The sequence below is a fragment of the Acipenser ruthenus genome, chromosome 25, assembly GCF_902713425.1.
Source record: "Acipenser ruthenus chromosome 25, fAciRut3.2 maternal haplotype, whole genome shotgun sequence".
Lineage (NCBI taxonomy): Eukaryota > Metazoa > Chordata > Actinopteri > Acipenseriformes > Acipenseridae > Acipenser > Acipenser ruthenus.
The window spans coordinates 23,958,014-23,976,148 of NC_081213.1; the positions used below are offsets into that span (position 1 = coordinate 23,958,014).

Genomic DNA, 18,135 nt, shown 5'->3' on the forward strand with positions numbered 1-18,135 from the left:
TGAGTAGCTGCTATTTTTTGGTTGCTTTTAAAACAAAGTTTAACAGGACAGAGAACAAAGTCATTTAATATAACTGTCAGGCAATTAAGCCTCTTTTTCTTATGCTGCTAGGACATGGCCCATGATAAATCCCAGCATGATCACTTCTTGGAGGTATTTTAAAATGAATAAAAACAATATTTAAATATTTCTGTTGCAACATGAGACCACTTGTCTCTGTCTAGCTCCTTTTGGGTTCTTGTCTGGATTAGAAAATATGGCATGAATTGGTAAGAAATCTGAAATATCCAAAATGAACATGTGAAGGGAAAGCACACAATGCAAATGTGCCATTTTCTGGAACCTTCATTTAGCTACTTGGTATTAAAATGGTTCTGCTCCAGGACAATCAAAATATACATTGTTACATTTTTCTCCATCACATGATCCAACGTGCACAATAATGTATTTCTTAATTGAATTTAAAATAAAAATGACATCATTATTCTTAACAAGGTTATATCATCGGTTCTATATTATGTAAGGTTTGTCCGTCCTACAGCAAAAAATGAGGTTAGGCTTTGAACACATCTTTGCTCAAAAAATCCAGGATATGTCCTTGCAGGTTTTTCAAATATCTTTTAAGCCTGATATACTGAATATGGTTGATTTTATATGAGTGCCTCGGATTTATCTTTTTCTCAGAATTTAATTTAAAATGATCTATTCATATCAGTCTTTATAAAAATAAAAAACATGATGAGTGAGCTAATATTATCTGAAGTCTCTCGTTCATGCTACCCTTGGGACCCTGACCAAACAAAAATCCTTACATTTAGAAAAGAGCCTCTCTCAGTGTGAAGCCAACCTAATCTTTGTGATCATGGATTGTGGTCAAAATCTATTAGAGCTGAACGAATTCTGCATTCTTGCTATCACAGAGATGACATGAATACCAAGTAATAAACTCCCGTAATTTAACGTGATCCAGGAGATGTGTGTTCAGGAAGTGAAAGTGACAGAGAATGTTTGCTACCTGGCTCAGACCGTACATACACCCTATAGGAAATGACAAGTGCATTTTTAGCATAGAAAGGCCGTAATGTTTTCCTGCTTAGCAGTTGACAGTTTGTTCTCATGATAACATGAGCTTAAGGGGACCAGAACAAGCAAGATTATTGAAGCCTTGTGGTGTCTCTCCTCACACAAATTGAATTCTTCTATGAGAGAAGCTGTTAAAATTCAGTACTGAAAGGTAGAAAAAAATTAGCATGTAAAGTGATTTTTATATATTCAGGCCCGTAGCCACTCGGTTTACATTTAAAAGAATCTCATTATTAGTCTTCTAAAAGGGTTATTTTCATATTTTCCAATATGCCAGCCATGCTTTAAACGGTGTGTTTGTGCAGAATTGTCTGATGTTGTTCTAATGACAAGATTGCAATTGTTTTTTCTTATTACTTTGTATTTTAGGATAACAGATTTGGGCAATATCAAGAGAAGATTGTACTTATCAACCATCCACAAAGAACTTTCTGCTACTCCTTTACATGCAAAAGTACCACTGTCAAGTATCAAGCGGAACATTGTAGGTATACTAGTTTATCTTGCATATCATTTTTTTGAATATGCATATACTCATGCATGCATTATTTTATTTTGTGTATTATAAAACTGATTTATTATGTTTTGTACACCTTAGTTTAAAAATATGCATGGGAACTGTCTCACTGCGCTGAGGGAGATCTTTGTAAGTTGCACCACATTACTACCTTCTTTAGAATCCTGTCCCTAAAAATGACTCCCATATTGACAGCCCTGTATAAAAGTCACCTGAAAAAGACACATGCTTAACTTGCTTTCTGCCGTTCCAACCCGGTTTAGAGGCCAAAACAGTCTTGGTTTAATCACAGGCACAAAGTGAAGCTATAAGTTCATTGAAACTGCTTTCTGGTATATTTCATATGGTACAATCCAAATTAAAGTGAATATAGGTTATTAGTAATACACTATGTATAAGTGTTGTATAATTCTTTTAGTATTTTTCAGAATTCTTTAATATGTTTTATGTAACAAAAAAATAAATAAAAAGTAAAGCTTTGGCATAGCTTAATAAGGATATACAACATTTGTTACTCCTGAAAGATGAACTTGCTGAAGCATGAGAAATTACCATAATGGTGTTGGCTGAGAAAACAAGCAGTCAGGATGTAACTAAGGTGATTAATGGGAGCATTAGTGTAACTGCGAATCAAGGATGTGCAAGCGTTGTAGTCATACTTTTGACAACCAGTTGGAGAGAAACAGCTAGCAGACAATCACAAAATACTTACCAAAATGGAACGGTGTGTGTTCCCCTAATTGGTACTGGGATACTGATAACTCTACCAAGATCCTGTGGACAAAGTTAAAGTCCTCCACTCATTTGTGCTTGGTTATCCTCTACTCACTTGTGCATTGTCTTTACATTTTTCCTCCCCCTGCTCACCACTTCCTTCGGCAATATCTCTCTTCCCGGAGGCTTTGATGGGTCCCATCTCCCATCCTAGGGTGACCTCTGTCCACTATCCTCTGCCAATTGAAGGGAGGTCCTGGGTCACATTGCATAATACTTTATCATACAATGCATGTCTTTTGAAATAATAGTTTCTTATGTATATGTAAACAATATACTACATATGGGCCAGGCTAATTTTGATAATTAGAAAGGAAAATTGAAAAAATGATCCAAACTGATTCTACTGTCCTGTCTTTCCTGTGTTGAATACATTATCATTTAAGTTGCATACAGACAATAAAATGTTTTAAAAAAGAGAAGAAAAAAAAACAGCAGTTGTTTGGAACTGCCAATATTACTTTCAGAAGATTACCGCACCTCCTTTACACATACAAAATAACAAAGTAATGGTTAAAATAATATTGGAAATCCTCTTATTTACTTCAGGAAATACTTATCTTTCTTTCCTATTTAATTGTGCCCTGTACCTTTTCCCAGCAGTAAATCTGCAAAGATAAATCCTTGAGCTACCCTCTAGTCAGATACTGTAAATTTCAAACAAGGGCAGTCTGGGTCTAGAAGTATAAAGACTGCAATTCAAAGTGCAGCACTGGAAAGAGAAGAGGTCCCTTTTTAAAAAGGATTTTGGATCTGTTGATTTGGTGATCCATTTTTTTTCTAAGTGCTTTTAGGGGTAATGTTATATAATTGCTCTTTTTCTGAAACTGATTATATTGATGTTTGTAAATTATTTGCATTGAGAAAGAGGTGTTCACTCTGTAATTAGGACATAACTGCATGTTTTGCCATTTTACTTCAGTTAAAAATGGTAATGGATAGCTCTTACTAGCTTTAATCTCTGCACATTATACTAATTAGCTGTGATTAAAAAACAAGTTTAGTAGATACAAGCACATCTAATGATAGTGTAGATTGAGGCATATTTAGATCTTTATTTAGCTTCATGTAATCAAGGAAACTACCATATGGTATTGCAAAAATCTACCAGAACCAGTAAGAGTAGTAACAGTATTTCATGTTAGATTTTGAAATGTCATTTTTGTCAATTTTTCGTTAAGTATATGGAAAACTACAAAGCAGTATGCAATTCAATATGTTAACGTAACATTATTTAGCAGGTTTCCTTCGACTTTATGAAGCAAAATTAATTAATTCTATAGCATGGTGCCATAGCTGTACAGTGACCTTATTTTGCTGTTTCAGCAGTTTAAAGATTAAACAATAATACAACCCAAATACAGTACAGTAATTGGACTTCAAAGAAACGATGCTAAAAAACACTAACGCAGTAATGAATTTGTAAAACATTCATATATTCATTTTTCACTGACTTTGTAGTACAGTAACTTGTTTCCTTTTAATTTGTGTGATCTTAATTTGTGATTTTATTAAATTAATACAATTCTTCAGCTTCTTCCACTCCTTTTACATTTCTTTACTTTTTAATGAAAATGACAACATAGTCACAACCAAGGATGTTAAACCCTAATTTTAATAATGTGAGTTAGTAAAATTACTTAAAATAGAATGACGTACGCTTACTGTATGTGTGGGGTAGAATGAGTCATACTGTCAAGGAAGTGCGGGTTAGTGTTCTGGGTGTGCAAAGTTGCCGATTTTCACTGGGGATTCCACAGAGAGTGTTGCATTGGAAAGCCCTGTGGCGCTCCAGCAGGTTAGAGAGGAAAAATAATCAGAGACTGTTTCTCCTGACTGCCCTACAGTGGATCTTCATTGGCTAAGTGGCCAGTGAGCTGGACTGGCCTTTGTCCTCTTGGGCCGGTAGTTCGCCACCATCCACTCCCTAGCTCCTGGGTGTAAAGACGCAATTGGCTTGGTTGTGGGAGGATTTCTGCAGGGAACATAATTGCATAAGTGGGTATTTTAAATTGGCAGAAAAAATGGGGGTAAAATAATTGGTCACTTTAATTAATAAAAAAAAATACAAGTAAGTAAAATAAAATCATATGGGATTAAAAAAAAATAATGGTTTGATTAAAAAAATAATGGTTTAATTGTTCTACATGTTATAAATCTTTATTTTCTGTCTATTGCAGTGGTGTAATATTTGCATTGACCTTGTGTCATTCACCAGTGAGATATTCAAAGGAACAGCTTTTCTGTCTTTGGATGGAATAATTGTCTCAGCAAGCTGTAAACTAAGGAAGGTCTTTACAATGAAGCTACAACCCCAAGACACTGCTGATGAGTATGGTATGTAAAATAAATGTATTTGGAATGTGAAGTGGTTCATGTGAATAGTTATGAATTTTCGTGGACTAACTAAATTCATCAGGTACAGAAAAGGTGTTAACACTAGGATGTGCAAGTCAAAAGTTGGAGTATTCAAATTCAGGAAGTGAAACACTTGTGAAGACCTTAAGAAGTATATTTTGTAGTGAAACTTGAGCTAATGTACTATGTCATTAAAGTAATTGACATTCAATTGATGTACTGTACAAGATTCACCATTTATATGAAATCAGTTTCCTTGTAATTTACAGTAATTGGAAGATTGACTGTCCAAAATCATTTTGTGCTTTGATGTGGCTTGATATAAAATATAATGTTTATAATTGTTACTACTGTACATACATGAACGGTTGATACTTGTCTGTTTAGCTTCTCCTATCTCTGGGATAGAACATGTCATATCTACTTGTGTTTAAGTGTATTTTGTAAATTATTATGAGTTGTTTGCATGTCTTACATTGTTATAATATAATAGTGTAAACATGAGTGCAAAATGTCTCTTTTTCTGATTATAATATGTTCATCTTCAGCAACTGCAGTTGGATTAAAGCCTCTTTAAATATCTGTCATAACTCCTATCATACTCGGCCAAAATAGATTTCTGTTACCATCTGTTTAGTCTTTATGTAGTTTTAGAAGTAAAGGTCAGTACTGGGAGGATAAATTAGTCAAACTATTTCCTGGAGACATGCTGCTGCTCATTTTTCCATTACAAACTTGAGCTGGATATGCACCCTAACTAATTGTTCTCAATTGTGAATTCTAAAGTAATGTCTGTTTGTGTTTTTGTCATGAAACAGGATGTTGCCATACTAATGATTTAAAGCAGCTTGTGTAAGGGTATATAGGGACATTTCTTTCTTTTTCTTTTCAGATCCGTATAATCCCCCTGCTAATGGACCAATAGACCTCATTCCTAGAAGTTGCCAGTTTACAACAGATGTGCCCCATGTTACACAGATGATAAACATGGATAAGCTCAGAGTGGCTGAAGTTAAGATCAGTGGACGCCCCTTATCTACAGAGTCTGGTATGTAGTATAACAAAAAACAAACAAAGTGGGAAATAAAAAAAGGTATCTATAAAAGAAGCCTAGATGTACTGTATCAATCTCCAGTCCTAAAACTATAACTGACCTGTTTGATGTCCTTCATTTGGATGTGGTAAGAATTTGGCTTCCTGTATACATTTAGACATTGTAGCAGAAAGATTCAATTGTTCTCCTTGTGTTCTATTTTGGTTCACTGTGTGTTATCTTTATTGCTCAGTTATTTGTTTGTCATTCCCAGTGTTTTTAGTCACTGTGTTCCTTGTACTTGTTGACCTCAGCGACCCATCTGTTCTGTTATTTATTTATTTATTTTTTCCTATCGAAATGTCTGCTGAAGGGATTTGTGGTAAGCTCATCTGAATATCTAGCCTTAGCCTTGTCACATATCATTTTTATATTGGCATTCAATGGCCTTTTTGGAGATGCATTTGGCTGAGGGCCCTCCATCTTTGTCATAGAATCTAATATTGATTTTGACAGCACAGTTTGGCCCCTCAGCACTGGCTTTTGTGTATACTGTACCTCTCAATTAGACAGCTATACATTCAAGCATCTTCCACCGGACTAAAAACAACTTGTTAGGCAATGCTGCTTGTTCAGTATGTCTTGCTTTTTCATGTCTTCTTTTTTTAATGTATTTATTTTATTTGTATATATATATAACCACACAGGGAAAACATCTCTGGGCTCCTCAGCTAAAGATCAGACTGGGACACCCCCAGCAAAAGAGCAGCCCAACTTCAGCTCATTTAGAAACCAACAGACTATATACTGTGGTATACATATGTATTTATGTATTTTTTCAAGAAACAAGTTGCTTTTAGTTTGTCTGTGTTTTGATTTATTACAGAGCTGATGAAGCCCCTCAGGAAAAGATTCTGAATTAAAAGGTTAAGAGCATGATGCAGTAGCTTAATGACATTCATTTAATGCATGTTCTGCTTAAACAATGTAGCACTGTCATTAAAAAACCTTTTATGGTAAAACTGAACTTTAAAACACTTTTACAGTTTTACATTTTATTTTGAATCGTTTCAACAGATGTGCTTTTATATAAATTCACCCCCACCTTTCAGCTATGCCAACCAGCTGTGTTTTCATACATTGTTGAGTGCATAGACATATGGTGAAGGCAATTGCTTATATTTAAAAAACATGCTTTTTAATTATGCTAATTAATATGTATGACTTGCAGAGAATCATGCATTTCGATATATTGCAGCTTATGTGACCGTTAAATCAAATAGTTTTACCAAATGCCGAAATGTAATGAATTTTAATTTTAGATGATGAATCGTTTTTGCACTTTCATTCTGAGAGACAAAATGTGCTTTGTTTTAATTAAGAGATCTTTTGTGTGTCATACGTGTCAGACACCATTAGAATATAACTTTGGGTACAAGACACACCATATGGTTAAAAAAAAGCATAATTTTCTAATGATATTGTCCCTATATACAGTACAATACCTCAAAAATATCTTCAGTTTGTGCTTTACCAGGTTGTAAAAGTTACCGAAGAATGTATCTTTTGTTGCTGAAATAGTAAAAAATAGATATTGCAATATGGTTCACATGAATTTGTGTAAAATATAATGTTATGCAAGTAATCCTAATTTAGGAAGAAATGTTGATCAGATAACATTTTCATTAAAATCTTAATGGATTGAGGCTGGTGAATCTGACGCCTTAATTCTCTTTAACTGCTTTTCTGACAAAATAAGTTGTAACTCATAATGGTACTGTATATATTTCCAGTTCAATAGCTTTCTTCAACTAAGCTTATTTATGCATTTTGACAGCTGTCTTATTGATGATGATTTAGCCAGTTACTGCATAGAATTAAATTATGATCATAACTAGGGAATTTCAATGTAAATGAGCCCTTGTAATTGGTCCCTGCGTAATAAGCATAACAAAATTAATAATAAAGAGGATTGACATTAAGCAAAATAGACCTTTAATCTATTAATGCAATGCAACCTGTGTAAATTGGAATTACAGCAATCTAATTGCCTTACAAATCCATCAATGTATCATTTTCATAGTGAAGTTATACATTGGCATAGTTGGTGAGTATAACTAACATCCATTCCTTTATTATTAAAGGGTTTTGGTGTTATTGCAGCCTCAATGGTGACAGGTGTATGTGATATTGTACATGGCCACAGTGCTCATTGCTTTCCAACCTGTTATTGTTACCCTCAGTCTGGCGTCACTATGGGTAGAAAAGCAACATTGAGCTCTGTTCACTTTAACTTGTGAGTTATTTGAAGAATGATTTTCTTTTTTCAAAGTCTGTTTTTATGAATAAATTGTTTGATGTTCCTGAAACCGTTCTGCACTGTGGTTTCATTAACACCAGTGAAAAACAGTTTATAGTAAAGAACAATATATATATATATGTGACAGGAATGACCGAGGGTCTGACGTCAGGCAGAAGCAGGAAGGGAAAAATAAAACTGACACTGGGGAAGTACTGCAGTTCAAAAGAAAGAATCGGCTAGCTGCCGTTTTTATTAATAACAAAAATAAAATAAATATTTAAACAAAAGAACACTTGCGCTCACAGAGCAAAATAAAAGGGTTAACAAAAACAAATCACGAACACTACAACCGGTCAGGCTGGGCAATCGCCTTCACTGACCCTATCCTTGGTTAGTTTCGTTTTTAAGTAAATTTCGCTCGCTCTCCGTCTCTCTGCTCGCTCTCTCCTCTCTATCACCCACCCCGAGTTAGCGAACTGCAGGCTTTTTATAACAGGTGACCATCTCCCGATTAGCAACAAATTAAATCACCTAATTAATTCGGGAGATGGCCACCTTCTGCACGAGTTTTAATTATTACTCCTGGCAGAGGACGAGCACCGATCTCGCCTCTGCCAGGACACGTTTTAAAAATAAACAAAACAATAACACGGCGCTACGCCGTCATAAATATAATACAATAAAACATACGGCGCTCGCCGACAAATACAATAAATCATAATAAACAAAAACAATAATCTGCACAGGGGCGGAGGGGGAGACCCCGATCTAAAAATAAATAAACAATGTACAGGGCTGCTCGCCCTGTTACAATATATATATATATATATATATATATATATATATATATATATATATATATATATATATATATATATATATATATAATAAAAAAGCCTTCTTTAAACAACTCAGTTTAAGCTTTGTGAACAGAACCATTGTCTTTCTTCTAACCACTTCAATGCAAATAAAATGGAGGTATGGAACCATATATGCTCAGTTCATCAAACCACTACTGCAGGTCTCCTTTACATAGGAGAACCTCTCCTCATAGAAAAGTTCCTGACGCTAAGGTTTCAGCACCTAAAGAAGTAATGCAAATGGCCCTTTCCTCACATGGTGTAAGCTGTCACTGTGGAATAGGCTAACATTGTATTCCTTTGCACTCAAAATAGATTCAGAAATATCTGGTTTGCCATGACACACCATTGAATATGCCCCCTGTGGAAGGTTTGTGCTGGAAATTGGATGGCTGACACAGCTGTCATTATTTCTGATGTTGCATGCCTTTTTGTCTCGCATCACATAGTGACAGTTTCTTTCAAGCACCAACACCTTTTGCATCAATATTTATGTAAGATTGTAGGTTAAGACGTCCCTATTGCTGCATCCCTTTCCACATTTGTAATGTTTCATGTTTCTGAACACTCTTGAACATTGAATCCGTCATTAGATCAAGAAAGAAATTGGACATTTAGATTCCCAATTTCAAATATGTACTAACCAGATTTGTACTTCTGTTTTAGATTTTGTGTTAAAATAAAGAGTCCTTTCTGATTATGACCTCAGCAAACAGGCTTTTTCAGTGCTGCTGGTGTTTGACTAATTGGTTCTGGCACACAAAGTGAATACTGATGCCAGAGTAACATTAAATGTAGCCTCACGCTTGCGGTCAAAAGAACTTGCACTCCATTTGTAGCTGCAGACAGATGGCTTTGCCGCTTCTAACTGCATGCAGAAGGAGTTCCAGCTGTGTTTGAGAGAAACAGAGATGCAGGTTATCAGCGTTATTCTATGTAGTTTAATTTGGTGCTTTATAAAGCTACTTTTAAAATATCATTATGACAGTATTTGCTTTTATGTAGTGCACATTAAAAGGATTGTTATACATTTGTTTTTCTTCACTCTTCATCTGTCTTCATTAAAAGAAGTACAATTCTATTAGCTATTCATTAACAAGTTTGAGCAACAAATATGACAAAAAATATTGTGTAAATGTAATAGAACCTTATGGTGTCATGAACCCCAGGGTGATTGCAGTTATACATTAAGTAAGTGCTCTTTGGTATTTGCTGTAAATACCGAACAATCAAAAGAATCAGAGTTTCCAAAGAACAGAATCAAAATCTGTGTAAGCTGTACTAACGAATAATAATGTGATGCACCAATAACAGATATGCAAGACTGGCTTAAAATTGAGTGTTAATAATTAAGTTTCTCTAGGTTATATTGCAAAACAAAAGCATAAAGCCATGACCCCATTAGGGGTGACTGTAAAGTCTCACAATTTGTAATCCTTCTATGTGTCTTGCTCTGCATAACGTTTATGAAATAAAGGGATTCAAAAACGTATTTTTTTTATGATGTCCCAAACTTTTCAGTCATCACAATAAATGATAACACAGTTTAAGTACTGTAGTAAAACTTCTACTCATGAATTGTGACTTCATGACGCTCATTTTTAGTATAAATTTATTTTTTATCTTATTTTTGTATATACAGAACAGATAAGCAACCATGGAACAGCCAGTGCCCGTAGCATCAGAAATCAGGATGCGTGCCACATTGCATTTGGATCAAAGGTACTGGGACCACCTCCAGCCACAGGGAGGAAAATAAGCACATCTGGTACCAAAGAGGTGAGGACAGGAGATGCCAGCACTAATGAAAAGTACAGTAAAGGACACGTATTGGCATAGGTTATTGAGAAGGCGTATATAGAGTGTGGGGGCATCTGTCTGTATAACATGTATGTCAAACTTAAATGTATGCATCTGCACTTGAAAGAATGATGGTCAATGAAAGATTGCTGACATCAATAGGGATTCTCTCATTTCAGCAGTAAATAGGTAGTAGATGTAGCAGTAGTGACGAGGCAGTCAACGGATTTCAACAGCAAATTATTTTATAGAATGTGAAATGGAGCTACGTTATTGGTAAAGTCACAGAAACTGTGGTCCTAACTGTTGTCTGCTGAGAGAAAGCCATCATGTTTACCATTCGTGGAGGCAGAAGGGGAGAATTATGTTTCTCTAAATCGAACTTCCAGTTGTATGTATGCAATTTCAAGTTAATTCAAGGTGGTAAAAGCTGCAATGTTGAAGCTTGTTTCATAATAATTGCAGATATTTCTATTTTGGATTACAGTGTTCAAAGTGAAGTCTGAAATAAATTATTGTGATGGCTTGTCATTTTAAAAGCTAATTTACAAAAAAAGATATGTGATTGAAAGCAGGTAGGTATTTGCTCATTACAAATTGCTAAAAAGTTAAAGTTATGGATCTTTGTTATAAGAGGATGGATTTTGCCAGTATTATTGCATAGTACAAAATAAAAATATAAACGCAGATCAATGTTCTTATTAAATGCATATGTAAAAAAATTAAAAACATTATTAAATATAGAAAAGTTGACGGGAGGCATAGTGTAGAGATTTTCAATTAAAATCATTGCGTTAGTGTCATCATTGATGTTTCCTTGGAGATTGTGTTACAGTATGGTAGAACAAGCATGAGTAATTTTCATTAGTAATAAAATCGGTTCATTAGAGCCGTGGGAACATGTTCAAAAACTTATTTTCATATACTGATTTATAATATTACTAATTTGCATACAACTTAGTATAATGTATTCAAAACTGTGTAGTTATGTGTCATTAACATATTAAAGGGTTTCTTTTGATGTATCTGCAGTTAAAACGATAAGCAGGTGCTAATCATCTTTCATTTAAGCCTTTTTGCATTTTTCAATTAAAGTTCCATATGTCAGGTAACTCCATGCCAAGATTTTTGTCCATTCCTTTACCCCTTAGTTTACCGTACTTATATTTTTAGTGATCATTATTTTTTACTTAAAACGTTGGATAATAATTTGCCACTGCCCCATGTGAAGTCTTTTTGGCATTCTCAACTAATACATTTTTTTTCTGTAGCAGTAGTAATAGTGTAGCCCATAGGGGGTGTTAATATGTTTGCGCAAAGGTGCTGCTGTCAACTTAACCACACTTTCAACACCTCATCTCTCAGAAACCATTTGGGATACTGTCGATGCTTAAGTTTTGTATGATTATAAAACATCTTTAGATTGGGATCTTCACTTTGGCTGCCATATTGTGTTAATGGAGTAGATGTTTCTGGTTTCTGGATTATTCTGGCTTCACGTTTGGTAAACGGCTGTATTTTAATGCACTATCTTTCAAATTAGGTTATGAGTGTTATACAGTAAATTCTGTTTCCATATTTCCTACACCTCATGGTACTTCGAGGCACATTGCTTTATACCGCCGTTATCATGCGGTGCAGCTTGAAGTGTAAAACCAATACTTTGATTATCCAGCGGGGTGGAATTGTTAGAACAATGTTAGTTCCTTGTGTTGTGTTCTGCTTTGTTTGTTGTTCTTTTAATGGTTATTTCATTTGATTTCTACAACTTCAGGACAGCCTCTGTGAATCTTCTGTTATTTTCTGTATCTACAAGTAATCTAGTAACTCTGTTATCAGAAGATTTAAACCCAGTAGTACAGAGAAAGGGAGAATTGAATACTGTGTTTTCTAAGTAACACTGATTTATTTAACCCCAGTTTAAACTGTATCAACTAAGTCTAGTCTTTTAAACATTGTATTCTTTTTGTTTCTTTTTCTAAAAGTATATTGCATATGCTAAAGAAAATGGCCCTCCTTGCCTTTGTGTTTGTAGTTTATCGAGTCAGTTGCTGTAAATAACTTTATTAATTAACTTTTTAAGCTTTTATTGTTTGTAAATATTTGTGAGAACATTAACCAGTTAGTTAGAATAACCAGATACTAGACTGTTTTTCAAGCCTTGGTCTTATACTGTAGAAGACTAAGACGTTCCTTTAGTTTACAAAAATATAATCCAGATATTTTATATAAAATTATCAAATTAACTTTTGTTTTATTATCTTCATACTTTTCAGGAAGCACTTCCATTAAAATTCATTTAATGGCAAAGAGTTTATAGACTAAACTTGTGGCAGTTCAAAATATTCTTGTCACTTGAAAATAAAAATAAAAATTGGATTTGTTTAATAAGAATATTATTCATCTTTTTGTATAGATGGCCAGCTCTCTGGGTAGCAAAATTACCAGAACTTCTTACCAGGCTAGACAAAGTAGTGGCGATAGATCGGAGAGCCAGACAGACCGGTCCGAAATCTCCAGTACCAGACATACAGAAACACAACCACAGAGTGTCCAGGAAAATCATCAAACGTCTCAGCCTGTCACCTTAGGTACGTTTATTTAAATGTGTTTAATAAGATTACAGGTACATGTTGTTCAGTAAATTCTCAGTCACTTTGGACGGCAGGACCCCTCTCAGTCTTGTACACTATATCAATCCCCAATGCACAAGACCCTTTCACTGGACTGAAGCAAATGCTTAGTAAATCAGGTCTTTTGGTATATCTGTGTTAGACTTGTATTAGCTTGTATTAACTTGTATTGCTATTTTTTTCTTGGCTCACAAAGCCTTTCTATCTTAAGGGGAAGCAATATTGTGGCTTCATTGTAACTGCATTTGGAGGTGTCTCCGCTGTTGGGACTTTCATAATCATGCATTAGCTAGATAAGAAATCACAAAAAAATGAATGAAGTTTAATTATGTTGCTGTTTGCACGGTTTGTCCGATCTTCAGTCCCCAGGTGGTTCACAAGCCCACTGATGAATTTCATTATTTACTATATGCTTCATGGACAGGAAATAATACTGGAGCTCCCATATTGGTTGGTAATAGAAAACGTACAAGTGAGTTAAATACATAAGTGAATTCTGGTTGTAATTTAGTTTGCAGCTTCTTTTGTGTGTGTGAGGCTCTAATAATGCTTCTAAAATAGAAAAATGCTCAAGTAAGATTTTGGAATGTTTAGAAAATAAGCTATAATTTAGAGCAAATGGGAAAGAAAAGTCATTGTACAACACACAGTCAAGACAACGACACCGCAAAATACACAAACACAACACAGCAAATTCAACTAAAACAATATTAAAGACAGCACTGAAAACACGGCTTACTCTGTACCCTAAAATGGATTTTTTTATAGGTCAAGATGCCTTTTTTTGTAGATTTAGTTTATTTTAATGATTTTTTTTTACTGGAAAATACTCATACCTATCCACTAGGTTTCCTAAATATCAGCAAGTGGCTTTAATAGACACAGAAAAAGAGAAAATAATGTATTTATCAGCTTTATTTGTTTTAACAGTGGAACATAATTTCCTAAAGCCCCATCCTCCACAGAAGCAACCCACAGAGAGGCCAAGCAGGAGGAAACAGCGGGTACAAAGTGCTGGAAAAGAAGGGAGTGTGCTTTCTGATGGTATTGTCCACATTTTAGTGGTTGTTTAATATGTTGAAAATTAAAAGTTTTCTTTTTTTTATATATATATAAATTAGTTTAGTGGCTTCACTAGTGGCTTTAGTCAGTGGGTGCAGGGTAAGAGATGCAATGAGTGTTGATACAAGACTGCCCCCTGCAGTGGAATAGTGGTAGTACACAAAAGGCAATTCTTCACGTCTGTGACCTCTTGTACAAACAAGTCTGGCTCATGGTTCAGTTTTTGCTCATGCTTTGAGTTGCCTTGGGTTGTCGATCGCCTAGCTAGGAATACAGGAACACCTATATTATACAGTATATGCTCATTCCACATTCAACTATATTCTGAGTTTGGAGTTAGGTGAACTGCCCATAGGGACAGGGAGTTAGTTTCTATAGCAGTCAGGTTTAGAAGCAGGACCTTCATTTGTTAGCGGAGAAGCGTGAACCGTCTTCACGGCACCTTTTGTTTGTAGTTTTTGTACAGTTTTTATTTTGCCTTTTGTACGCCGGGGCGTATGTCCCACATGACCTACCATTGCTGGCAGTGTCACGTGGGGTTCCTGTATGTTCATATGTACTATATGTAAATATAGCGTATCAATCCCAACCTTCCAGTCTCCTGTCAATCAAGCAGCAAACATGCACCCACGTCCTCAGTCATCATGGTTTCGATTTAATCATTTAATCACGTGTAGAGAGCCCTGTTGCACTGCCATATTGGGGTCATGCGTCATTTTGGTTTCAAAATGATAAACATGCAATGCTGATAGATACTCGGGCTACGTTTTGGCTTTCATATTTTCTGTTTCATTTAAATTTTCAGAGGGTAAAAACCTAACCCTTTTAAAATACTGCTTTCAAATTCAGCTGTATTCTGTGATTCACTCTGTCAAGTTTGATTATGGAAACCATTTTTTCTTTCTTTCATTAATTCATTAATCCCTTCTTTCATTCTATCTCTCTGTCTTGCTTGCTTGCTTGCATTATGTCTTTCAAAATGTACTTTACTAGGTGGTTTATAAACTAAGTAGTAAAACTTTTTTTTTGTCTTGTTCTCACTTATTCTTTCTTCAGGCACTTTATCAGTACAAGCTGGAAATAAAGACAGCTCCTCAGAGAAATCAGTTCCCCCTCTCCACAGGAGAATAAACAGTGAAGGTGCTTTACACACCTCCAGGCCTCGGAAGGAGTCAGGTTATAAGATAACAGGTTAGATGCTCTTTTAAATGGGGGGGAGGGGGGCAGTAAAGTTTAATTTGTGAAATAAAGTATAGCCGTGAGTGCCAGCAGGTTTGAATGCTTAGCTAATTTCAACACCATAAGTAGTATTGTTATATTTCTGACATTATCCTTCTCCAGATGAATCCTATCGTTTTTTTAATTGTCTGTATTGATTAGCTGATGCAGTTTCAAGTACTACACCTGCTGCTTGATTTATATTTGCCATTGACTTGGATGTTTAAAGCTATGTAGAGTTCTTAGTGTTTATTGCTTTTATTGGTAACCCAGTGTTATTCTGAAGACTGACTGTAATGTAACTACAGTCTATCAACCACAGCTGCTGTCAGCACATACCTGTTCAGCACTGGGTGCTCTCCGTGGTGCTGAAGCTCAACTGAAAATAAGCAAGTGCTCCAGCACCACAGAGTCGCCCAGTGAAAACTGTGGATGCCCGGGAAAAAAACTGCTAAACTTAGCATAATCAATACACTTACTAAAGCAAATATGCAATATGAATGAGAATCAGCAAAGAAACACAGGTAGTTTATGAATAACTCCTGACCCTTATTATTATTATTATTATTATTATTATTATTATTATTATTATTATTATTATTATTATTATTATTATTATTATTATTATTATTAATGTGCATATATTTAGCAACCATTCCTAGCAATGATATAGCAATGGTATAAACACTTAGCACCCATTCTTAGTCCCTGTGGGGCACGATAGAAAATGTGTTTATAAAAAAAGCGATGGAATAGTAATTGAGAACCAAAGACCAACTGTGATTGTTACCCATTAATTTGTTAGTAAGTATCTTAATAAATGTATTTGTAACTTTTTTTTATTTTTTTTTTAATGTTGAGATATGAAGGCTTGCGTATGGTTGATTTATCCTTAAGGTGAATTCTACTATAGCTGTAATGTATAACTAGCTAATGTATAACTAGCACTTGTACTATAGTTTGTGTACCAGCAGGTGTGCAGTGCTCATACAAGGACAAATTGTTTTTTCAGCAAGCTTTGAAGGCAAATAAATGAATATAGTTTTCAGTGTGTCAGCTTTATTTATGCATTGTTGAAATACTCATTAAAATGTTAGGCTGCAATTAAGAGATGTAGCATGCATCTATCTGCGAGGAGAAATTAATTGGGTGCTTAAGAGATCATTCTTGAATTTATCTGTGCTGCAATATTGTGATTACTCTTTAATTTGCATATCTTCCTATGAAAACACTGATCCTTTTTCATTCCTCTTACGGAAGCTGGTTTTCGAAGGAAAGTGATAAGGTGTTCTTTGCAATTAAAGATCTTTGTTATTAATGTGTTTGATGAGGCCGTCTTGACATTTATCAAGTTTAAGTTTGTTTGGAATTTTCTGTTCAAGACAAACTTCTTTAAGAGCAATACGGACATGGAAATGCATTTCTCCAAGGCATGAACAGCATATAATAACAAGTGCATTTACACTGAGCAGTGATGTTCTGTTAAAACGTTTAAAGTTTAGGCAAATATTTAAAAGTTTTACATTCTCGTACTTCCAAAATATTATTTTGCTGATCTTGTTCCTCTTCTCAAAGTAGAGGTCCATGACAATCCCTGTCCTACAAGAACTGTCTAGTATGGCATGCTTGCCACTATAAATTATTAATGACATGCTGTCATAGTTGGTATCAATTACCTGATGAGATAAGAAACCTAAATACTGTATAGATATTTTTGAAAAACACGAATTAATACAATCAATGGTTTGTATTATACAGTATATTCATAAGCCAAATATGTTCAGTAGTCACATCTGTGTCTTAGAACTGTTAAAGCAATCCGTTCATCATCCAAAAGTCTTCTTAAGCCTAAGTCATTCACCAATTCCGTAATATCCAGAAAATAGAATGAAGATGAGAAATTGTAGGTTTATTTCAGTCGGCACCTAGGCAACCCTTTAAAAGAACCAGGCATTCCCAAGGGTTTTCCAATACGTTATTTTGCATCCTACAGTGGACCTTTGAAAATGTAATTGATTTATTATCCCCCCCAAGATTCAAGATGCTTTCTCTGGGATCCATTAGTCTATTAATCCTCATGGGAGATTGAATGGTAAAACTCTGTATGAAAGTCACATGCCGTACTTCTATTCTGTTTCACTCTTGGTATAGAAAGAGGTACAGGTGAACAGCCAAGAGTAATACATGTTTGTGCAGATGCACTACATTGAGGAAGAGCACAACAACACATACAGTATGTTCTTGTACTACCAGAGTGCATAACTGATTTTCAGAAGACAGGATAACTATAGATGGGTATGTAGTTTGGTATAAATTTCAATAAAATAAACAGACATTTAGTTTGAATGCTATTTTACCACTCCCCTTAATTCAGCAGGAATCATAATAATTATATTTTTAAAATATACCATGCATGAATGATTCTTGTTCTTGAAATACTTTTTCTGGAGCTACTCAAAATGATGTCCCTTTCCTTTTATCATATTTATTTTCTC

At 34.8% G+C, this 18,135-nt stretch overlaps 1 protein-coding gene across 3 annotated transcripts in view; it reads left to right on the forward strand.

The window, feature by feature from the left end:
• The window catches only part of LOC117414230 (protein CFAP20DC-like), a 58,879-nt gene that overhangs the window by 12,256 nt on the left and 28,488 nt on the right, over window positions 1-18,135 (forward strand). For all 3 annotated transcript variants that reach the window (XM_058999720.1, XM_058999722.1, XM_058999721.1), the window contains exons 6-12: window positions 1,453-1,567; window positions 4,555-4,711; window positions 5,625-5,780; window positions 10,570-10,706; window positions 13,144-13,318; window positions 14,291-14,404; window positions 15,479-15,613. In XM_058999720.1, the coding sequence (XP_058855703.1) occupies window positions 1,453-1,567; window positions 4,555-4,711; window positions 5,625-5,780; window positions 10,570-10,706; window positions 13,144-13,318; window positions 14,291-14,404; window positions 15,479-15,613 (989 nt within the window). The remainder of the gene's footprint in view (window positions 1-1,452; window positions 1,568-4,554; window positions 4,712-5,624; window positions 5,781-10,569; window positions 10,707-13,143; window positions 13,319-14,290; window positions 14,405-15,478; window positions 15,614-18,135) is intronic.